The 23,766-nt window shown below is 46.2% G+C and overlaps 2 protein-coding genes across 20 annotated transcripts in view; one reads left to right on the top strand and one right to left on the bottom strand.

Annotated features, from left to right (window-relative positions):
* The window catches only part of P2RX3 (purinergic receptor P2X 3), a 31,350-nt gene extending 20,106 nt beyond the window's left edge, over positions 1-11,244 (top strand). For all 8 annotated transcript variants that reach the window (XM_079973460.1, XM_079973463.1, XM_079973459.1 and 5 more), the window contains 10 exons: positions 257-328; positions 929-992; positions 3,086-3,179; positions 4,060-4,137; positions 5,299-5,440; positions 6,899-7,035; positions 8,217-8,310; positions 9,470-9,535; positions 10,063-10,140; positions 10,812-11,244. In XM_079973460.1, coding sequence (XP_079829586.1) covers positions 257-328; positions 929-992; positions 3,086-3,179; positions 4,060-4,137; positions 5,299-5,440; positions 6,899-7,035; positions 8,217-8,310; positions 9,470-9,535; positions 10,063-10,140; positions 10,812-10,937 — 951 coding nt within the window. In that variant the 3' untranslated portion in view covers positions 10,938-11,244. The remainder of the gene's footprint in view (positions 1-256; positions 329-928; positions 993-3,085; positions 3,180-4,059; positions 4,138-5,298; positions 5,441-6,898; positions 7,036-8,216; positions 8,311-9,469; positions 9,536-10,062; positions 10,141-10,811) is intronic.
* Positions 11,245-13,904: 2,660 nt separating this feature from the next.
* Positions 13,905-23,766, bottom strand: part of SLC43A3 (solute carrier family 43 member 3) — a 45,441-nt gene continuing 35,579 nt past the window's right edge. For all 12 annotated transcript variants that reach the window (XM_079973289.1, XM_079973295.1, XM_079973296.1 and 9 more), the window contains 6 exons: positions 21,845-21,999; positions 20,369-20,551; positions 18,166-18,285; positions 17,865-18,051; positions 16,138-16,261; positions 13,905-15,471 (listed from right to left, as the gene is read on the bottom strand). In XM_079973289.1, coding sequence (XP_079829415.1) covers positions 15,319-15,471; positions 16,138-16,261; positions 17,865-18,051; positions 18,166-18,285; positions 20,369-20,551; positions 21,845-21,999 — 922 coding nt within the window. In that variant the 3' untranslated portion in view covers positions 13,905-15,318. The remainder of the gene's footprint in view (positions 15,472-16,137; positions 16,262-17,864; positions 18,052-18,165; positions 18,286-20,368; positions 20,552-21,844; positions 22,000-23,766) is intronic.

Raw genomic sequence — 23,766 nt, 5'->3', positions numbered from 1 at the left:
TAAAAAAGTGTTTGCTTGTCCCCGTCTCTTAGTCTGTGCTTTGATCCTTGCCTGGATGTTCTCTGATTCTTTCCCACCCATTGCTTCACTTGGCATACTCTTCTTCAACTTGTCGTTTGGGTTTAATTTTGCATTTTATTTTCTTGATCTGTGACCGCAGTAACTCATTTGTTCACCATTCTTCTGTCTCTGTGCCCTTCCTCGCGACAACATGAACTTTTCCCTCCTTTCCCACCCTGCTCCCACCTGCTCCTAGGGAACATCGGTCTTTGTGATCATCACCAAACTCATTGTGACGAAGAACCAGTTCCAAGGCGTCTGCCCTGATGTAAGCAGGTCAGGCAAGAGAGGGTGAAGGGAGGTGGCCTGGGGCTGTGGTTTCTCCTGCCATGTCTTCTGTGCTCTAGACAAAAAGGAGCTTAGCCTTTTGTGCTCCCCTCCTTAGCTATTCCTTTGAGAAGACTATCCTGGTGGCAGAGGAAGCTTTGCAGCAGAAGCTGTCAGTGTGGTGTAGCTTGCTTGAAGCGGGTGTGCTGGGGCACAGTGGCAGCAACATGGGCACAGCCAGTCTGGTGTTCTTGCTGGTGGCAGCTCTGACGTTCCGCACTGGCCTGTTCATTTTGGAGTATAAAAAGCTGCCTTCACCGTCTAGCTCAGAACTGCTCACACTAATTGGCTACATTGGCGGCAGAGAAAGGGGCGGGGTAGAGTTCATGGATTTTATTAATGGGCTCCTTCCCTCCAAAAAAGAAATTTAAGGACTGATTGTGAATGAGACAGGGTGAGGATCGGGAGCTAAGATATTCTTAGCTCCCTCAGGAGTCTGAGCATTTCAGAACAGGGGGACAAGGTAACTGGGAACTAATATTGGAAACATTAGAGGTTTATTCTCTCTGCCCATCTCTTCTCTTTCCTGTTTCATAAATAGCCGGGGTACAAGTGCATGGGGGACAAAGACTGCAAGAAGCCCGTCCCCACCGCCACAGGAGCAGGTAAGCAACGGACAACAGACAAGGAAGGAACAATGTATAAATGAAAGGCTTGTCTTTACCTTTCATTGTCACTGTGAAATGTATTGGCTTTGGCTCATCGTTGGCAGAATGATCTATACACCATTGACCTACTTTTTTTCATACCCAATGGTCTGAGGGCACATGAATGATGTTGTGACAGTCCGGGGGGGGGGGGAGCCAAGCAGGGGCTGGTTGGTACTTGGATTGCTCTGTACAGAATTTTATTTTTAGAACAATTTCTGGGATGACAGGAAGGATAAATAGTTGGAATGTGTGGAACTTATTTTTCCCACCATACGTTCTTGAGTTGTGTTGAAACAAGACAGGCATCCAGCACAGGAAAAATTGTGGTTTAAAAAGAATAATGTGGCTTTAGAGATTATTTTGATTAAGACTGTCCGCAGGCTCTAGCTGAATCAGCTCCCAAACCAAATCAGGCCAGTTCAGGTTGACCTGGGGTTCAGCCAGGTTGAGGCAGTCATGGATTGCCCCACAGTGGATTGGATGTGCTTGATCAAAAGGCGGGTGGTTGGGTGGCTGCTGAGGATCCCTTCCAGTCGGGATTCAGGCCTCACCATGGGACTGAAACTGCCTTGGTCGCGCTGGTTGATGATCTCCGGCGGGCTAGGGACAAAGGTGAGAGCTGTTTCCTAGTTCTGCTGGATCTCTCAGTGGCGTTTGATACCATCGACCATGACATCCTTCTGGACCGTCTTGAGGGGCTGGGAGCTGGGGGCACTGTCATACAGTGGTTCCGCTCCTTCCTCCTGGGCCGTGTTCAGAAAGTGGTGGTGGGGGATGAGTGTTCAGACCCCTGGGCTCTCACTTGTGGGGTACCTCAGGGTTCTGTCCTCTCCCCCATGCTTTTCAACATCTACATGCAGCCGCTGGGAGGGATCATCAGGAGGTTTGGGCTGGGTGTTCATCAGTATGCAGATGATACCCAGCTCTACCTCTCTTTTAAATCAGAACCAGTGAAGGCGGTAAAGGTCCTGTGTGAGTGTCTGGAAGCGGTTGGAGGATGGATGGCGGCTAACAGATTGAGGTTGAATCCTGACAAGACAGAAGTACTGTTTTTGGGGGACAGGAGGCGGGCAGGTGTGGAGGATTCCCTGGTCCTGAATGGGGTAACTGTGCCCCTGAAGGACCAGGTGCGCAGCCTGGGAGTCATTTTGGACTCACAGCTGTCCATGGAGGCACAGGTCAAATCTGTATCCAGGGCAGCTGTTTACCAGCTCCATCTGGTACGTAGGCTGAGACCCTATCTGCCTGCAGACTGTCTCGCCAGAGTGGTACATGCTCTGGTTATCTCCCACTTGGACTACTGCAATGCGCTCTACGTGGGGCTACCTTTGAAGGTGACCCGGAAACTACAACTAATCCAGAATGCGGCAGCTAGACTGGTGACTGGGAGTGGCCGCCGAGACCATATAACACCGGGCTTGAAAGACCTACATTGGCTCCCAGTACGTTTCCGAGCACAATTCAAAGTGTTGGTGCTGACCTTTAAAGCCCTAAATGGCCTCGGTCCAGTATATCTGAAGGAGCGTCTCCTCCCCCATCGGTCTGCCCGGACACTGAGGTCCAGCTCCGAGGGCCTTCTGGCGGTTCCCTCACTGCGAGAGGCCAAGTTGCAGGGAACCAGGCAGAGGGCCTTCTCGGTGGTGGCGCCCGCCCTGTGGAATGCCCTCCCATCGGATGTCAAGGCGATGGACAACTACCTAACATTCAGAAAACATCTGAAGGCAGCCCTGTTCAGGGAAGTTTTTAATATGTGACATTTTAGTGTATTTTTCATCTCTGTTGGAAGCCGCCCAGAGTGGCTGGGGAAACCCAGCCAGATGGGCGGGGTACAAATAATAAATTATTATTATTATTATTATTATTATGAGGAGAGCATGGAGACTGCAATGGACCCCTTATAATGAGCTGGAGAGTTCGATCCAGTTTTGCTATTTGAGGTGAACTACAAATTCTCAAGTAGTCTTTAAATGAAGGCATGGCTTCCTGACATGCTGAGCTTTGCTTTTTTTTACCATGACATTTTCCTGATGGAGTGTTTCCTTCTGCAGGGATCCTGACGGGCCGATGTGTTAATTACAATTCCACTTTCCAGACCTGTCAGATCCAGGGTTGGTGCCCAGCAGAGGTGGACAATGTAAACGTGTAAGTGCTTGGACCATGATTATTTCAAAGAGAAGGAACATTCACCCCACTGTGAACCTTCAATCAGAGCTGGCGCCCTAGTCAACTGACTAGTCAAATAATGCCCAGCAGACCCGCCAACTCTTGTCTGTAGTCAAATATTTCTTGAGGCCAAAAATGTCCTTGCGTAGGTGGTAGCTTAGCTTTTCCATTCATTTTAATCTGACCTGGAAGTACAGGATGGTTCTTTGACAGTTATCCCAGTACTGATCCAGTGCCTTCTTAAGACTTCCAGCTTCAGGTGACTTGAGCATCATAACCAGGTCCCAACTGGTGGATGCATGAAATGTCTTAGTGCCTCACAGACAAGTATAGGCTTGTTCCTGATTTAAAATGAGGAAATCCCCCATATACGGCAATTTAAAAAAAAATAATCTTGCACGGAAACCTGAAACTTCAACATGAACTATATTGCCACTATCAGAGATCATGGAATCATAGACTTGTAGATTTGGAAGGAGTCCCAAGGGTCATCTGGTCCAACTCCCTGCAATGCGGGGAAACTCAGCTCAAGCATCCGTGACAGCTGGCCACCCAATCTCTGCTTAAAAACCTCCAAGGAAGGAGTTATTTCATCTTATTTCACCTGATTATTTCATTTGATTAAAAGGTGGTGATGTGGTCATATCCTTCACCACATCTGAGTCAGCAATCTTCTTCAAGAGGTCAAGATACGCCCCACCGAAAGCACAGAGGGAAATGGCTAGCAGGGCTTAGGAGGAATAGCCAGGAGACATTTGCCACTTGAGGCAGTCCCCTCACTTTGCCTAATGGCTGGGCCAGCCCTGGAGTACTCTGCCCTGTTCCAAATAATCAATGTCCTTTACTTTTCTCCCTGCAGACCTGTCATGCTAGAAGCAGAAAACTTCACCCTCTTCATTAAGAACAGCATCCGTTTCCCCCTGTTCAATTTTGAAAAGTGAGTAAAGGGGCTCCAGCTTATAAACCTGAGTGGGGATGGCATTCAGGAATGTGGCTCCCGATACACTTGGTCTGAAAGCTGCCCTCTGGAAATTTCCCTTGGCCAGAGGTTTTCCTCATCCCGCTGGAATTGTGTTCTCTGGCAGTTGCAGGAGGGCTCCGTGCAAAGGGTGGGAAGTGGTGGCACAGACTGACAGTGGCTGGGCTGCAACAGGCCTCCTGGGCCATCAAACCAGTCTGCAGCATAGGGCAGGGACAGGGAACTGTGCGGCTCTCCTCCCACCCCCACCAATACTCTTGGACTCCAGCTCCCATCAGCCCCAGTCAGCATGCCCAGTAGTCAGAAATGATGGGAACTGTATCCCAACAACACCAGTTCCTTATCTGCAGCATAGCCATAGCCACTGGATGGCATTTGGTTGAGTATGTCATCTCTGTCAAGCACAGTCTGATGCAGATTCCCAAATCTGGTGGCCACCAGGTGATGGGAATTGTAGTCTGAAACACCTGGAGGGCATGGCTAATGTGCAGTGTAGTGGGTGCAGGTTGCATGTCAGCAAAGCAGGTTCTTCCACACCAGTATTATTCTTTCCTCTCTAGAGATTCAGGTTTGGGGGGTTTTTTTGCAAACAGTAAGAATGTGAATTGTGCCAGCAAGCATCTGTGGAGAGAGAGAGAGAGAGAGAGAGAGAGAGAGAGAGAGAGAGAGAGACCCCTATAATGACCTCTCTCCCTCATAGTGTCTCCAAGCAAGTTATTTTTATTTTTTTTATTTCATAAAATTTATATATTTAGCATTTATTGATTGTAAGGTGAAACCTCAAAGCAGTCCATATTGACTCTGCATTCCCCTTGGCCACTGGGGAGAGTCAGGGCTCGCTGTTTCATTGTTAAGCAAGTTGTACCGCAGAAGTAGACTGGGAAGGTTCAGAGAGCAGCTCACACATCCCCTAGCAAACGTTGCAATTCTTCTGGCCGGTCTCTTTCACCCTGTGATGGCTGTTACTTCTAGGTGAAGGGATCAGTAGGGCAGGCTCCTCAGTCTGAGTTGCATTGTGCCACAAAGCCCTGACTTTTCTTGCCTCTGACTTTCCCCACTCTCTTCATTTGGGGCTCAGCAGTTCTCGTCTCAGTCTGACTTGCTTTGCCTCCTTCCCAGGGGAAACCTCCTACCCAACCTCACAGCTGAAGATATCAAGAGATGCCGCTTCAACCCGGTGGAGCAACCATTCTGCCCCATCCTGCGCCTTGGGGATATAGTGAAATTTGCTGGGCAAGACTTTGCCCAATTGGCTGACACAGTGAGTATTACTGCTGCCAATACGAAACACTAGGATGGGTGCTCTGTGGCTGCTGTGGGGTAATGGCCAGGATTGCAGTTTTGAGCATTGGAAGCCTAGTTTCTGACCTGAATCTCCCCCTCAGCTGTGATGCTTTCTCAGTGGCCTTGCAAACTCACTGATACACAGTCTGTCCTACCTTGTAAGGTTGCTGAAATTCTAAAGTACAGCTCTGATCTCCTTAGAGATCAGAGCAGGGATATAAATGTACATCACAACCATTGAAATAAATGGTGCAACAGTGGTACCAGGATGAAAGCATTTGCAAACAGAGATAGCAGGGACCACAGGCATGGGGTTAGGGTGGATAACTTTATGGTGATGTTCATAAGATTACACCCCTGTACTTTGAAGATGTCACTTCTCAGCCCCTCCAAATACAGCTCTGAAATCCTGGAGAGCTGCTGCCACTCAGTGTGGACAATATTGAACTTCATGGACCACTTTCTGGAAGCTTGGGTGCAACTCAGCTTACAGAAAGAGGGAGTTAGAACAGATAGTGTAGGAATCTGGAGGTTGTTTACTCTAGCTCTGTACCTTTGATCTCTACGCTGACTTCTCTATCTTTTGGTATTAAGACTGATATCCTTAAGCTGCATCCTCTCTAACTTTCGCCTCCCTCTCCCTCTCCTCTTTTGGACCTTGAGATGAGAGGTCAACAAAAGAAGCAAGCATATTATTTCTCCAGCCTAGTTAGCTTAAAACTAGAACCTCTACCCTACCCAAGTTATGTGCTTCCCATAATAAAATCATTTGCTACTTTTCCTCAACAAGGGTCTGTGTGTGACCATAACAGGCAAACCTTCACACTTACAGTTACAAGCTGTCTCAATTCCATTACTGATGGTCTCTGTCTCTGTGTAAAGCAGATTCCTATCATCCTAATGGATCCAGAATAGCTACCACTCATTCACAATCCATTGGTAGCCAGGATTAGAACCCCTCACACCATGTGTAAGCATGAATTAAAAAGATGGTGGTGGGGGAAACCCATCCTTGTACTATACAGTGGTACCTCGGTTTTTGAACGTAAAATGTTCCGGAAGACCGTTCGAGTTCTGAAACGTTCGAAAACCCAAAACGCAATACGGAAGCCTTAATACAGAAAACACAGTATGGAAAACTCAGTACAGAAGCCGCATGGCATGTTCGACTTCCAAGGTGCATTAGAAAACTGAAATGTTTGTCAACAAAGACGTTTGGAAATCGATGTACCACTGTATTTTAGTGACCCTAATTTGCACAATAAAATAAGTAAAGACCACAAAAACGTAATTTAATTAGTATGATGTGATCTTGGGCCACATGCCTTTAGAACTGGCTCTGTGTCTATGAAGTTCCTTGTCCCTGCTTAGTGGCCAGAAACTCCCTGCTCAGCTTGTAGGGAGATTTTGCCTGAGGGTGTGTTTTTCCGCACAGGGTGGGATAATAGGGATCAAGATCGGATGGGTGTGTGACCTGGACCATTCTTGGGATCGCTGCGTCCCCAGCTATTCATTCAACCGGCTTGATGGTGTCTCTGAGAAGAACAAAGTCTCTAATGGATACAATTTCAGGTAAGTGCACAGCTTCTCAGCCCTCAATCAAAACCAATACTCGGAATCCCTTCCCCTGTTGCAATGACTTTGTAAATTAAGATTCCTCCCCACATTCTCACCCTTGCTGTGGCTTGTGAACATGCTGTCCTGTGCACCTTCGCGCCCACCCACACATCTTCCACCTGCTTTTCCCCCTGTGCAGATACACCAGAGGCAGCCCTCATTATATATGACTTTTCAGCTGCAGAACTCGTCTCACACATAAGACACATCTGCTCTGTACATAAATGCAGGTGTCCTTACTCTGCCAGCCACACACAGAGAACAAAGGGGAAGAATGGCAGTTCAGTAGCAGAGGGTACAATTTGCATGCAGAAGGTGCCTGGTTCAGCCCTTGCTATTTCTAGGTGAATTATCAGATAGGTGAAAGAAAGAAAAATCTGTTTGAGAATTTGAATCGCTTCTGTCAGTCAGAATAGACCAACAGTCATCAATATTTTGAGACCTGGGACCCACCTTTAACCCAGACTTGCATTTGACACCCATTTCATATCCTTTTTACCACATATTTTGTATGATAGTTGTGCCACTGTTGCAGCCCATCTTAGATCAGGCTGTGAGATAGCAGTGTTTCCTGACACACCCCAGCAGACCAATGGAGTAGAAGGTATTGAGCTAGCGAATTATTGGTCTAGCTCATTTTGAAACAGCTTCCTGTGTATTTTGGGGTCCCAGCACCTTTAATTGTTTCATTTATTTCTCATGGTGTGATAGGAAGTTTTGTAACTAAGTACTGGTGTGTTGAGGCACTCAGGGTTCTATCCAATGAAGTTGCCGATTTTGCTTGTGCAACAGAACTTCTCCCTCTCCCTGTACACCCACCCATTCTGTCCCCTTAACCTTCTAGAGCACATGGGAAGTGGAGAGGGAAGGGAAGTCCTTGTGTGAACAGGATGGCTCTGTTGGATACTACCCACAGTTTGCAAGTAACAGCCTTAGTGCCTTCTAGCTGCTCGCTGGCAAGCATTCTATTGCAGGTTCACAACCTTCCGACTCTCCTCTTCTACTGTTACAACCATCCAATGGCACCTCACCGTTATGTTTATCTTGCATGGATGTGTATGTACATGCAATCATGTGTTTGCTGTCGGCCTAAACAGACCCATGGACTTGTGTGTGTCCCTTTCCCTCGCCCACAGATATGCCAAATACTACAAGCAAGAGAATGGGACAGAGTTCCGCACCCTCATGAAAGCCTTTGGCATTCGCTTTGATGTTCTGGTATACGGGAATGTGAGTGGCACAGGGCAACTGCGCAAACAGAAAGCAATGGCTAGGCAGAGGCCTTATGGTATATGGTGGGAGAGAGTTAAATCTTAACTAATGCCCAGGGAGTTCAAAGCCCAGGTCCTTATGCATTTACAAAGGCAATATGTCTTGCAAAGGGTACTTGTAGCACAATCCTATACATTTCTATCCTGATGAGCCTCATGAAATTCAAGGGAATGTACTTCCAGGTGTCCAATTATAGGATTTCAGCTACAGTATTTTAATGAAAGGAATCAGGTTGATACAGACTGAGGCTGCAGTCCTGACCATGTCTATTCAGAAGTAAACACTATTGGATTCAGTGGGATTTACTAGCAGTTCGAAAGCACGTCAAAGTGCAAGTAGATAAATAGGTACCACTCTGGCGGGAAGTTAAACAACATTTCTGTGTGCTGCTCTGGTTCGCCAGAAGTGGCTTAGTCATGCTGGGCATGTGACCCAGAAGCTGTATGCTGGCTCCCTCGGCCAATAAAGCGAGATGAGTGCAGCAACCCTAGAGTCATCGGCGACTGGACCTAATGGTCAGGGGTCCCTTTACCTTAAGTGGGGTTAGGATCACAGCCCAAGTTAGTTGAAATCAGAAGAGCAGCTTTTGGGGGGCGTTTTTAATGAATTCTATATCAACGAAACATAAAGTAAAACAGTGCTAACAGAAATGAATCTCTAAAGTAAATAAGAAGTGGCAACGTTAGGATCTTGAAGGATATGCATACATTCAAAAATTATTCTTTCAAAACATCACAAATAAAACCCATCTTTTCACAAATGTGTTCAGATGCTGCTAGTTACCCATTCTTCTGTAGTATGTTAATTAATCAATAATTCCATATTGAATTATTATTGTGGAACTGTGGATCCTTGACCATCAAAGTGACACCAGTGGCTATGGCAAAGATGGTAGCCTGGAATGATTAAGATGGCAGTGGCATCCACAACTGTGGCCCTTCTACAGAGAGCTGCAAGCTAAGGTAGAGCTGCTTTCATGAATAGCCCAAGAACGCCTTTCACAACTGGAGGGGGAGCCATTTTGGTGGTATCATAGTTCACTGACATTTATTCCAATCCTCTGATTCTTCAAGGAGAACTGCTTTTGGTATGCTAACTTTGTCTTGTGTTCCCTCAGGCTGGGAAATTCAACATCATCCCAACCCTCATCAACACAGTGGCAGCCTTCACGTCTGTTGGGGTGGTAAGCATTTTGGATTGCCCAAGGTTTTGTCATGTCTTCTCTCCTTTCATTGTTTAGTCCAAAGAACTGGTTGGATTTCACCATTCATGGGTTTTAGTTCTCAGAACTTCACACACCTGATTAGGACAAGGTTCTCTAGAGCAGTGTGGACACTTTTTCAGCCCAAGAGCTACATTTCCTTCTGGACAGCCAGAGTGCTCTTGTCCAAACTTCCCACAGGCATTTGGCTGGCCACTGTGAGAACAGGATATTGGACTACATGGACCATTGGCCTGATCCACCAGCCTCTCTTTATGTCCGTATGGATTCTCCGACTGGGGATGAGAGTGGAAAGTGCTGGGTTTTAGGAAGCTCCGGAGGATCAAGGATTTGAGCTTCCTTTTGGACAGGAAGCTTTTTCTAATCTGAAAATGTTGATTAATGCACCAGTCAGTCAGTTATGCCCAGAGTTGCTTCTTCTGCTGTACCATTTTGCCTGGCCACTTCTCCTGTGAGAGGCCATCTCACCTGTTCTCTTCTCACTTCAGGGGACAGTCTTGTGTGACATTATTCTCCTCAACTTCCTGAAGGGAGCAGATCAGTACAAGGCCAAGAAATTTGAAGAGGTGGGTCTCTACAGTACACAGTTAAGTTAATTGCCAGCAAAAGTACCCCCGTGCCAGTAGACCTCAGCCTTTTCAGACCAGGAGCCTCTTATGGTTGCAGTGCTGCTGTTGTAACCCATCTTATGTCAAATGATGACCTAGCAGTGCATCTTGGCCCACCAGCTGAAGATCAATTATAGTAGACTCTGCTCGCTATGGGGAAAACTACTCCCCTTTTTACCTCCGCCCCCAGCCTTGTTCACACGTAACACTGAACCAAACCATGACTCAGTGTAAATGAGCAAGTGTGCTGGTGCACAGTTAGAACACTGCAGCCTCTTCACTTCTTCCCTGCTCTTGCCCTGTCAGAAGGAGCTAAGTCACAGTCTGCAGAGTAGAGCATGAGAAGAAATGTTCAGGATTGTGCAAGCTAGTGTGGAGCAGGGGTTAGAGTGTTGGGCTAGGCCCTAGGAGATTTAGGATCAAATCCCCACTTGGCAGTGAAGCTCATTAGGTAACTTTGGGCAAGTCACTGTGTCTTGGCCTAACTTAACCTCTCTGGTTTGTTGTGGGGAGAACCATGTATGCCACCTTGAGCTCCTTAGAGGAAAAGTATGATATAGAGGTAATAAATAGGAATAATAATGATTCCTCTACAAAGGTAACAGCTTTCTGTCTCTCTCCGCACCCAGGTGTCAGAGAAAGTGTTGCATCCAGACGCTTCTGGAAGCCCCATTTACCAGAACAACCAGACCCTGGGACGTCGTTGTGAGGAGAAACAGTCAACTGATTCAGGCACCTTCTCAATTGGACTCTAACAGACAGACATGTGAAGAGGACATTAACAGATTTCCTACATTGCTCTGCTGTCATGGGTGCTGCCCCACATAACAGCCCTTCAATTTGGATTCTTCTGTCACATCACACCACTGGGGTTGAGGGAACTGGTTGGTTGGTTTCAGTTTACTGTGTGCTTCCCAATTCTCTCTCTCCCCCTCTCTGTTTTTTTCTCAGTTTCACATCATGGCCCACCTCTCCCAGGGAAGCTTGTGAGTCTTAACTTGTCAGAGACTCATATCCCCTCTCACCTCTTCCTTGAGAAAATAGCCACAACAAAAAGTGTTACTTAAAGAAAAGGAGATTCCTGGGTCACCAACACCAGTGCATTAGAAGTGGGTGTGGGATGATCATCCAAAAAAAAAAAACTCTTAAGAGTTCCAGTAGAACGGGAAAATGTATCAGTGGAAAACTGCTTTTCACACTGAACCCATGAATCTCAGATTCACTATGGGGTGGCATGACAGCAGCATCACATCTCCACCTTGTGAGCTGAGCTGTACCATGTGGTGACATTACATAAGAACACCTAAAGTCCCAACTAGACCAGCATTCTAGTCTCACAGTGGCCAGACACATGCCTGTGGGAAGCACACATGCAGGACTTGTGTGCAGCAGTCCTCTCCCCACTTGAGAATTCCACCAACAGGAATACAGGGGCAGCCAGTGGATGTTGGACAGAGCCATGATGGCTAGCAGCCATTGATAACACTCACCCTCTTTTAAAGCCATTCAACTTGGTACCATCATTACATCTAGTGAGACCAAATGTCATACTTTAACTGTGCAGAATGCAGAAGTTCTTCTTTTTGTTTCTCCCAAATTTTCCAATATTTAACTTACTGGATGGCTGAGTTCTAGTATTATGAGAGATGGAGAAGTTTTCTCACATGACCTTTTTGTTGATCCATGTGACAGTATTTTATGCAGAGATGGAGAAGTTTAAAACACTGTCACATGGATCAACACAAAGGTCACGTGAGAGGGTGGTGGTTAGGGAGCTTTGACCACTCCTTCACCTACCAAATGGCCAGGCCTTTTTGGCAAAGTGATGGAAGTTTCTGAATAAAAATAAATATGCATGCGTAATCTATGAAGCAAGAAAACATGGGTGTGCTATAAATAGTGGTGGGTTTGTTTGTTTTTCATTCTGTGACAACGCTGATAGGTACTCCCTACTCCAAGAGCAGTGGAGACAATATAGCCTTTGGATGAGAGAGAGCCAGAGACTTACGATGTCTAATATTGGTTCCATTTTCAAATGTAGAAGCAGGGTCCAGTGTAAGAAAGTCGGCCCCTGCAGCAGACACCACAGCTCCTAATCCTACATCAGGTTCCCCAAAGGAACATTAAAAGCTGCCTTATACCCAGCTAGATCACTGCTCCATCTAGTCCACTACTGTCTTCATTGCTTTGCAGTAGCTTTCTGAATTTTTTCAGATGTGAATCTTCCCCCCCCCCCCTACCTGGAAACTGAACCTTCAACGTGCAATTCAGATGCTCTATGATAAAGCTAAGACACTTCCCCAAAGCAACAGCTGGGACCACTGGAGCCTCTCCTGCTGCTTTCAGCCCACTAAACCTGTAGCTCGATCTACCCCACATTCAAAACTGGCAAGTGCTTCCCCACCACTCCAGCCTCGCTGTTGCCAAGCACTGACCCCAATCTCAGGTGACCTACCCTTTCAGGAAGAACATCCCCCAACTGTTTGCCTCCCCCAGGAAACATCCGCTCATCTTCTCATACTGGTAGCAAACACTCCGCCCAGGAAAGGATGGTCATCCGGCAGGTGTAACATGGATTTATGATGTAAATTCTTTTGGAAGGTTCATAGCTTGATCAAATGAGAGCAATATGCGTGTCCTTCTGCTGGATTGGAAACTGTCATGCATGCACTGTCGTTCGCATTTGATCACTGAATGTCATAATCAAGGCTGTGCATGCAACTCTCAGTACCAGATTGGACTGTCACATAGAGCGATGGAAAAATGGTCGGTGGGGTGCTGTCTCCTTTGACTCTGCTAATCACCTATTTGAGAGGGGTAGGCTCTGCTGGAATCAGCACTTTCTTTTGTATTCTAGAATCCTTCAGGCTGCCTGACTCACAGGCACTAGCTTCTGACTTTATGAGAGGCAGGAACACAGGCAGAGACTTCAGATGGCACAAATGGTCCCCTTAACTTAGGGCACAACACGATGACAGAGGAGATGATGCATACTTTCCCATGTTGCTGGTGCAAGCTTATACGTAGATGAGCTTGCAGAAGACAAGCATCAGCTCAAAGAATAATGACTGAGAATATTCGTGAACTGTTAGCTGGTGCTTGAGCCAGAAACACAAACATCCCATGTTAACCTGCCTGTAGCAGCAAAGCCACAGTTCTACGGTTAACAGAAATCTCTTTCCGGGCAGTCATAATAAACTGCTATTGGCAGCAGGCGCCCCGGATTCTGCCCCAATTTGTGGGTGTCTGGTGCATGTGGAAGATGTCATGCGGTAGAAGGAGGCCTGACGGGGCCTGTCGCAGCCTCTGGGGGACCTGACAGGACCCAGCATGGCTGCAGGTAGGCCCAAGGGGGCCTGCGCCACAGTGGGCATACTGACGTCAGACACATGCTCCCCTGTGGCATGCGTGGCTCCGGTGCAGAAATTTGTGGGTGCCCGGCCCCCTCATGGGGAATGTGGGGGCTTGAGCACCCAGCCCCCCCCCATCCAGCATCTATGACTGGCAGAATTGATAAGTCCTGGGCTTTTGAGGAAACGTTCTTGTTTTGTAAAAGCTTCTAGAAGTGTTAAAACTGCTGCATGAAAGACTACTTTGGAAATCTCTCTTCAGCAGGGAGGAAGAGCATCACTATTTCATGCAGCCTTCAACTTAAGTAAACTTTGAATATAAACATAGACATCAGTATGTGTTTGATAGAAAGAACCAGCAGCATATAAGCCGTCTCAACAAGCTTAACTTTTTTAAAAAAAACAACAACAAACCATTGGCTTTATGTCTCATTGAAGCTATTCAAGTCAGAAGAACACAGTATGAATGTGTGGTAAAAGGATAAGCTTCCAGATCAATAATCCTACAGGTCCATCAGCCCTATCCATCTCCTGCCCTGGATTCAGATTCCCCCTCCTGCCACAAGCCTCTCTATACAGGTGTCTTACTTATTTTGAGACAGCACTGGTGATCTGTTTAGTCCTTTAAATTTGCATCTCATTTTTTTTCCTGCCATGGAACCCAAGGCGAGGAACATGTGGTTCCTAGGCATCCTGTCAGGAACCACAAAGAAAGGAGGAGGCTAGAGCCCCTTCTAAGGTTGGCTGGTGAAATGACCCCACCCCCAAGGGATGGGTCTGGCAACACAACACAACCTGCTGTTGTAGTCAGTGCTATAATTGATACAATTATACTACCCAACAAGTCACTACATTTTCTTGCTGTACCTTGAAAGGAGAGTTTATCTGTGATGGGAAGCGCTGTGCACCAGTGTGTGTGTGTGTGTGTGTGTGTGTGTGTGTGTGTATAAGAGAGAGAGAGAGAGAAAGAGAGAAATTGATGCTGAACATCAGGTTTCTTATTCTTCTGCTATTCTACAGTATTTATGAACTTTCATTACAGTTGGGTTCCCTTCTGAATTTAATTTAATATTGGACTTCTTGACTGCCACACAATTGACTTAAACTAGTGCATCTTTCCACAATTGATTTTTTTTACATATATAAAAAAGACAAGCTTTATTGAAGTATTCAAATGGCATAGGGTGTTGGTTTTTTCCATTCCATGACTTTAAAAAAAAATTTTTTTGAAGGAATATCTCCCAAGCTGTGTAATGGACTTTGGTTCTTAAAAACCAATATCAAATATATCTATTTAATAATTCAAAGCAATGAGGGTAGACTGTTTTTCAACTAATTCAAAAACTTAATGGGAGACAAAAACGTTAAGACTTCCACTTTAAAGAATTGCATTTTCTGACATATTAAACATCCTAACTTGGTACCTGCTCTAATACTGGCTTGTTTGTATGATTCACAAAAATATAGCTCTGTTAATAAACAAAATAAATGTAAGTGAAATACAACCTAAATTCCCACAGTAGGAGGATACAATATAGGTTTGATTCCTAGAAAAATAACACTCTGGAGAGAGGGAGCAATAAACTGTGGTCTGGCAACACAGATATGTTTAAATCCATTTGTTTCAAGGGACTTAAGCACACCTGACTGTGTTGGACTGTGACCAGATTTTGCTGGGAATGAAGCTCAGAGAGAGAGAGGAGGCTTCTTCCTCAGTTCCCTTTTCAAATCTTCTTAAGGTTCCCTTTTGATAGGAGAGATTCGCAAAGTCCACACAGCGAAGGGCTCAGATAGAAGACTCCAGGCCTTCCTTCTTGCCTGCAGTTAAGGCTGGGGAGCCTGCAATGTTATGTTCATTCTGCCGCCGCTTGCACTCCAACCACACCATCACTGGGTTGACCAAAGCCAGAAACATTAGGACGACGAGACCAATATTCACCTGGGGGGGGGGAGATGCACTATTAATACTCAGACGGCAGCTTCTAAAAATGTTCCTTTCTGGGGGGCTCTAGGAAATGTGAAGTGTCTGAGGCTGGCACCTAGCCTAGAGAGCTATCTGGGTCTCTATGCCTGCTCTGCATAGAGGCAGAAGCATATAAATGTATGCAGAATGAAGGCTTTGAATCAGCCAGGCCTATGGCAGCCACTTATGCCGCACCAAAAAAGAGAGGAAATCCATCAGCACCACTCCCCACCCAAAGGACAAATGAGGACAGAGACTTGCATATTTCCATATGCTAAATTATAACTATACGTGCAAGTTCAAAAAATGACTATTTCAAATAAAAAATGCAATATATCTAGTCCTACTTGGGACAACAGACCAGGACAACAGAATTTGCTGTCCAGGTCCCCTGCCCATTTAAACTCAACTTGGACTAATAGACTTCCCCCTGAAGAGCAGGACACACTCAGGCCCCGATATATATTGCAATACATGGGGCCTGGCCTTTTGCCTGGTCAACAAAGTAGTACGTCAGGTCTCCTAGCTCCATGTTCACTACCTTCTGCAATACAACACCGTTCCTCAAAGAAGTAGAGATCCCCATTTGGGGTACTGACTGTCCCGTGGTGAAACAGACTCATTAGGGCACAAAACACTCACATAAAAGGGATCCCCGTCGAGTGGGCCCCTGATGAGTGAGAAGCAGGGGTATTGCAGGAGAGACACCACGGCTGAGAGCCCCATCACCAGGCCATAGAGTTTCCCAAAGTGTTCCAAGGGGAAGCTGCCAAGACACAGAGTGGGGGAGGGGAGGAAGGAGGACATGGAAATTGTGACACGGCATGTCTAAGCGGACTATCCTCCTCACAGTGACTTGTCACCATGTGCTGCTTCTCTACCTCCCATCCTTATATTTTTTTATTTCTATTCTTTTTGACTTCCGTGTTCCTTTCCTTCCTCATCAGGAGGAAGGACAGCAGACCTGCATCCCTCATATGGTCAGGGAACAGGGCAGGACATCTGCATCACTATTTCATGGCATCCACATACCCTCCAACATTTCTCCGATGAAAATAGGGACGTCCCATTCCATAATGATAATTTTACTATTTGTACCCCACACATCTAACTGGGTTGCCCCAGCCACTCTAGGCAGCTTCCAACCAGCGGCGGAGCATGCTCCCGAGGGGGGCGTGGTGCGGATGGTGCCCTCAAAGGGGGTGGAGCGAGCTACTCATGACAAACATTTGGCGCGCCACCTATCTGTGACTCCCAAACCTCCCACAAGCTGTCAAAACGAAGGGGGAAGGGGGGGATGCCGCTGGCAAAGCGGCGCAGCTCTCCTGCTTACCCCGATGGCTCAAGATAGGCTTGGGAGTTGCGGGCAGTGCGCCAAATGTCACCCCCCCCTCAGTGAGGGCACCTGGGGCGGTCCGCTCCCACCCACCCCCTTCCTACGCCCCTGCTTCCAACATATGTAAAGACATAATAAAACATTAAACATTAAAAAAGCGTCCCTATACAGGATTGGCTTCAGACGTCTCAGGGGTCAGATAACACCATACCCTCCAACATTTCTCCAATAAAAAAAAGGAAATCGTAAGGAAAAGTGGGACATTCCAGTTTCAAATCAGAAACTGGGACGGCTTCTCTAAATCAGGGACATCCCTGGAAAATAGGGACACTTGGAGGGTCTGCACCCACACCGCAACAAAGGGCTTTTCATTAAATCTATTGAAGGAAAATTCCATGCTAGCATGTGGCCTGCCTCCTCAATGACTAGCTTAAAATGAAAACAACCAGCAGATTTAGCACTCATACTAAGCCCTTTCCTCATATCTGCTTTCTTTAGTATTTTAAGCCAAGTGCAACAGTCACTTCTCATACGCTGCCATCATAGCATAACTGCAAAACATTAAAATGCCAGATAAATAGTTCATCTTGTCCAGTCTCTTGCGTCTGACAGAGACAAGCTCTAGAAAGGTATCTCAGCAGGGTTCTACAAACCCAGAAGACATAAATTGTGCTATGAACTGTGGAAGCTGCTCCTAAAGCAAGATTCTGAGAACTGCAGCCATTTATTATTAGTATAAATTGATATTTTTAGACCTCTTGCGTGTGGGGAGAATCTTGAACAGCCTCTGTTTCTGCTAAAAAATTCAAAACCAGAGGAGTCGGCAGAGAGGGGAAAAGGATTTCAGTGAACAATTTTCTGTAATTGATTGTTATTCTGCACTACTACCAGTTCGTCTCAGTGGCTCCAAGTACCATTCACTGTGTATCAAAACTTCCTTCTGCTTTCATCCTTCCCTTTCTCTTTCCCCCGCCCCTAATCCATCCCTCCCAAACTGCACTTTCCTCTTTTCACGGAGAGGCCAGTTACTTACGCAATGGCTAAGAAGGCAGCATTGCCCCCGTAGAGGAAGGAGCGGCTCAGAACCTGCAGGATAAACGTGGCGTACTGCACAGGCAGCACCGGAATAGAGGCACAAATTGAGAAGGCCACGCACTGCAGCACTGTGATGACCAGTGACAGCACACAGGAGCGCAGGTCCGCCAGGGAATCTGGCACCCCTGGAAACAGAGAATACAGACAGAGGTGAGCAGGACCAAAGGAGACCTCGGGGCATCAAATATCCTTGATGGGCAGTCTCATGAGGAAAGCAAAACACACACAATGGGACGTACCTTGCGAACTCCCTTCCTTTTTATGTCCACGTTTGTGACGGTCCAGGATAAGCCCATTCCAGGGGGCACAGATCACTCCACAGAACTGGGTGAAGGCAAAAGCATTGGTGTAGCTGCTCACTGTTGACAGAAAGAATTAAGACAAAAGGATGACAAAACCCTCTTTCCGTCAGCACAAATATGTGCCAAGATTTTCATACATGTAACCCATTATTAGATGATGGCAAGAGACTAGGAGGAATCAAAGGTCAGGAGGCCTTAGTTCTCCAGTAGTTCCAAGCAAAATATTTTGAAGAACTACCTCTTCTTTCTCAATAGGAAGACTATCACCATCAGGAGGGGCTTCCCCTCAACTCCTAGACCAGGGCAGTCTCCTGGCACAGCTATTTAGCTAAGTCATTACAACACCATTTAAATTCTATTTCAGCAGCTTTTTCTTGAGGTCAAGAGCACTGCTGAGACAAGATGGCCTTCCTCTCATGGTGAGAGAAAAGGGAGTCAGCAGCACCAAACACAAGAGCATGAAAATGGAGGCATGCCTCAAAATTGTACTGAAATTATGTGGGCTGTATCCACCATTAAGTCATATTTAGTGTAGACTCATTGCAATGAATGAGTAGAACTAATTTAGGTCCATTCATTTCAAGAGCTCTACTCTAAACATAACATACCCTCCAACATTTCTCTGATGAAAATAGGGACATCCCATTCCATAATGATAATTTTACTATTTATACCCCACACCTCTTACTGGGTTGCCCCAGCCACTCTGGGCAGCTTCCAACATATAAAAAATAAACATTAAACATTAAAAAAACTTCTCCATACAGGATTGCCTTCAGATGACTTGGGGGGGGGATCGGGTAACTCCATACCCTCCAACATTTCTCCAATGAAAATAGGGACATCCTAAGGAAAAGTGGGGCACTGGGATCAAATCCGAAACCAGGACATCTTCTCTAAATCAGGGACGTCCCTGGAAAATATGGGTCTGACAGAACTTAAGTTGGCTATACTGTATATGGAACTTTAATGAAACAGAGAAAAGCCCAACAAGTTTCAATGGAAACCTTCCTTAGGTGCACAATAATTCAATTTATTAATTCCAATTACAAAACATCTCTCATAGTGTGTTTTTTGCCTTCTACACTCTTCTACCTACCGAAAGACAAAGGGCAAGACCCAATGTTAGCCATAATGAGAATAGACCCATTGCAAACAAAAGACTTAGGCCCACTGATTTCACTGGGTCTACTATGGCTATGGCTTAGTTGGATCTCACCCAATAACTCTTATCCATCTCCACACACATATTTTTGTTTGTTTCTTACTGTGATGGGATGATGAGCTGCTTTGCGTAAAAGCTTAGTCCCTCAGAGTTTGCTCAGCTTAGCAAGACTCTGTCTTTAGCGGAGCCCTTAAGCGTGGCTCCCTCAATCGCTGGCAGAATCCGACAGTGGGCGTTTATGGAATCTACTCCAGCATAAAAGCTCCTTGACGGAAACGCGTCGTCTGGATTCTCGGCGCGACAGTTTCCGGCGAGGAGTGGGTGTACCTATGGGAGGACCTGAGACTTCTCCGCTGTTATCGCTGGAAGACTCCCTGAGCCATTCCTTCGTTTCTCTCTCTCTCTGATCTCCCACTCTCCCCCTGCTGGTGCCTTCCTCTCTCCCCCTGCTGGTGCCTTCCTCCGCTGCTGAGTCTCTCCTGAATTCTGAGAGACCCTCCACCTCCTGCCTTTCCGATGGCAGTTCCCTGACATCTACATATCCTAAATTTGGGGCTAAATTTTCCCAAAGGAGCCCAGGGTGGCAAGAAACAGCATCAATACAACATAGTTTAAAAGAAAGTAATAAAAACACTTAAAAACATAGACACATAGCCTCACAGCTAATAATTCCAACAACAACAACAACAATAATTTTATTATTTATACCCCGTCCATCTGGCTGGGTTGCCCCAGCCACTCTGGACAGCTTCCAACATATATAAAAACATAATAAAATGTCAAAAATTAAAATAAAGGTTCCCAAGAACAGTATTTTTCAGCTATCAAATGTGTGGGCTGACAGAAATGTTTTAAAATTCCTCCTGAATACTGAGGGTGACAGCAAAACCTCACTAGGGAGATTATTCTGCAAACAAGAGAACCTCTTAATCCCCACCCAATGGTTCCCTGCCCCTTTCCCAATACTCTGCTTACCAAGGTTGGGGTCTCCCTCAGCCAGCTGTGTCAGCATGGGGTTGAGAGTGCCAATGAAGAGATAGTGGCGCAGCTGCATCACCGAAAGCCACACCAGATGCCAAAAAAACAGTTTGGAGAAGACGCAGCTCCAGAAGGAAACAACAGCTGGAGCCTTGAGGTTTGCTGCAGTCTCAGCATCTCCTAAATAAATCAAAAAGAGGGGACAGGAGGCATGTGTAAAGTCTGAAATGATCTTTATGTCACACAGTACCTTGCTACTATTTCACTGCTGACAGTCATACCAAAGTGAGAGCCCTTTCGAGGCACAAATCAAATGCACATCCATTGGTTTTTATGAGGGCTTCTAAGCAATTAGCTCCCCATGCAGAGGCCTAGAGAATCTCTCACCCAGGGGTGACAAATGGGCATGCGAAGCTGGTTCTGGTCTAGGACTTACATTTTGTCAGTAGTGATGCTATGGATAAACATGATTAAGTATGGCTGAAATCTTCCAGTCATTAATTCACATGCCCTGGGGAAAACCACTAAGAGCAAACAAATGAGTTAACTCTTCCTGCTTGCCTGCCCACCCAAAAAGGAATAGCTGACTGTGATGCTTCAGAAGACATGAGGTCTTCTTCTCTAGCAGGAATGATGAGCATAGATGACTGCCTGTGAATTACTAGTAGCGCAGGGGTGGGTGCGTAGGATCAGGGCCGGATTTAGGTTTGATGAGGCCCTAAGCTACTGAAGGTAATGAGGCCCTTTATATAGCAGGCGGGCCCCATTACTTACATCATAGGAGCCTACACAACACAAAACACTGTTGCTATATGTAGGTTTTATTTTATTTGTTTTTTATATTATATTTTGGAAATGTACATCCAGGTTTTTTTCCTTTAATTTTTTGGGGGGGCCCAAGAGGGTGGGGCCCTAAACTATAGCTTGTTTAGCTTCAGTGGCGTAGCATGGGTTGTCAGCACCCGGGGCAAGGCAAGTAATTTGCGCCCCCTAACCCGTGGATTTGCGCCTCCTAACCCTATCCCTAACCCTAACCCCCAGATGTTGCGCCCGGTGCGGCCGGCCCCCCCTGCACCCCCCACGCTACGCCACTGTTTAGCTTACACGTAAATCCGGCACTGGGTAGGATTAAGAAGGGTTAAAGGAACTGACTTGACTCTTGAGGTCCCTGGTATTGAATCCCTGCTTGCTCACTGGCTCTGCTAAACACAGCACTTTCAGACATTTGAGGGTAAGAAATGAGATATATGAACCTGACTACAGAAACACATAAATGCACACAGAACCTCTTCTTGGAACAAATGCCAAGTGAAAGGTATATCTGACACCCTCAAGCCCCCATAAACTGCACTTACTTTGCAGCAGATTTACTCTATTTTTTAACATATTTTCCCAAATGCAACATTCCCATCCAATATTAAGGCCCAGCTAGAATCTCTAACCACCAACCTTGGAACCGGTCTCAGTCCCTACCTATGCCAACAAGCCCTTTGTTGGTGGAATTTTCTTCGAGTGCTGGGTCAGCATGCAGATTATCCGAGACCTCTGCATCATTCTCATCCAGGACTTTGGGGCAACGTTGCTCCTCATAGGTGCGATACGAACGGGACCTCTTGTGACAGCTCACTCTGCAGACACAATCAACATAACTGGTATCCTGGGGACTTATTTCCCTTACAAAGAATGAAAACCCAAGTTCCACATGTGCATAGAGAGAAAGACAGGGTGGTATAAGTATGATTTATTTGTTCTTTCAGATGATGCACCATGACAGAAAAGTACAAAATCACAATGGCATTGATCATAAAGCCAAGTAAATAGAATTTGCCATTAAATGCATAAACTATAAATGGATGGTTCAACATGTAAGAGAAAAGGAGCACAGGAAACTGAGAACTCAGCCTCAGATTAGTTTATCTCTATTGCAGCAAATACTTTCACCATGTGTTTGAGCCAACAACATTCCTCTCTCTCTTCATTCCTTCAGTTTTCTTATTTGATAGTGGTGAGAAATGGGAAGTTTCATTCCAAACCAGTTCACTGCTCACCAGTTTAGGCTGGGAGTCCTCTGCAAACTTACTTGGGAGTGAGTTCCATAGAACTCTGAGATTTAAGGCTAAACGACACATTGCACGCAAACAGGTTTAATTATAGCCCAGTGAACCTTTTCGAAGTGGCAATGCTGCTTTCAGGGAGAACAATCAGGAGCATAGAAATGGTAGGAGGGAGGGAATATGTGTTTAGAACCCTACAGGGGAGGGAATTTGCTCCAGGGGGTAATTTGGGGCAGAAAAAGGGCAGGTGGGAAAAAGGCTGAGCATCTTCCCATCAGATGCTTCTCTACTCTGGATCACACATACACACACCCCCCCCCCAGGCTTTACTGCTTCAAAAAGGGCTGTAGTCAACATGTATTTGCTTGCTGTGTAGTTTGGCCCTTATGTCAATGTAAATTTCCAACTAAGCATGCAGAGGTCTGGGTCTTAGGGATACCTACCTCAACTGCAGGCATCCTGAAACAATAGGTTCACTTTGGACTATATTTCCTGCATCCTTTCAGTGAAGGCCATGCAGCTGCTGTTTAATTAGGGCTTTTCTGAAGATACTACAAAATGGCACCTGAGCTGCTCTCCAAACTGGTGTTTTTCCCCCCAATGGAGCTTCAAATGGTTATGTTGGGAGACAGCCACAGTAAAACCTGTGCAGGGTGTGAATCCTAGCTTTATCAACTGGGCAGAAGAAGTTGTTAAGCTGCTCTTTTATCTTTAATAGCAGCACGTGAAGAAAGCCTACAGATGAAGCTTTTCTCATCATGGATATAAACATCACCTGCCAATCAAGCAGTATGGTTACAGTGGTCCCTGAAGAGTTGGCAACCCTATACGAATCCCAGAGCACTGTGCCTGCCTGAAGAAGCATTCAGAAAGCAGAACTGTCTTTTAAAAATAACAGTGGATGGAACCCACTGGGGATAGTTTCTTTCTTCTACCACCACCAGGGTTTTAGGCAGCACTTTGCGAGCTTGAAGAAGGAAGGAAGGAAGGAAGGAAGGAAGGAAGGAAGGAAGGAATGGAAGGAATGGAAGGAGATAGAAAGGGAGGGAGAGCTGTGTATCAGACTGAAGTACAGACAAGTACAGCTTAAAGGTAAAGGTAAAGGTACCCCTGCCCGTACGGGCCAGTCTTGACAGACTCTGGGGTTGTGCGCCCATCTCACTTAAGAGGCCAGGGGCCAGCGCTGTCCGGAGACACTTCCGGGTCACGTGGCCAGCGTGACATCGCTGCTCTGGCCAGAGCCAGAGCCAGAGCCGCACACGGAAACGCCGTTTACCTTCCCGCTGGTAAGCGGTCCCTATTTATCTACTTGCACCCAGAGGTGCTTTCGAACTGCTAGGT

The sequence above is a fragment of the Podarcis cretensis genome (genome assembly GCF_951804945.1).
Source record: "Podarcis cretensis genome assembly, chromosome: 1".
Taxonomy (NCBI): Eukaryota; Metazoa; Chordata; class Lepidosauria; order Squamata; family Lacertidae; genus Podarcis; species Podarcis cretensis.
Note: the sequence above shows the minus strand (reverse complement) of the source record. Positions and strands in the feature narration are given on the sequence as shown.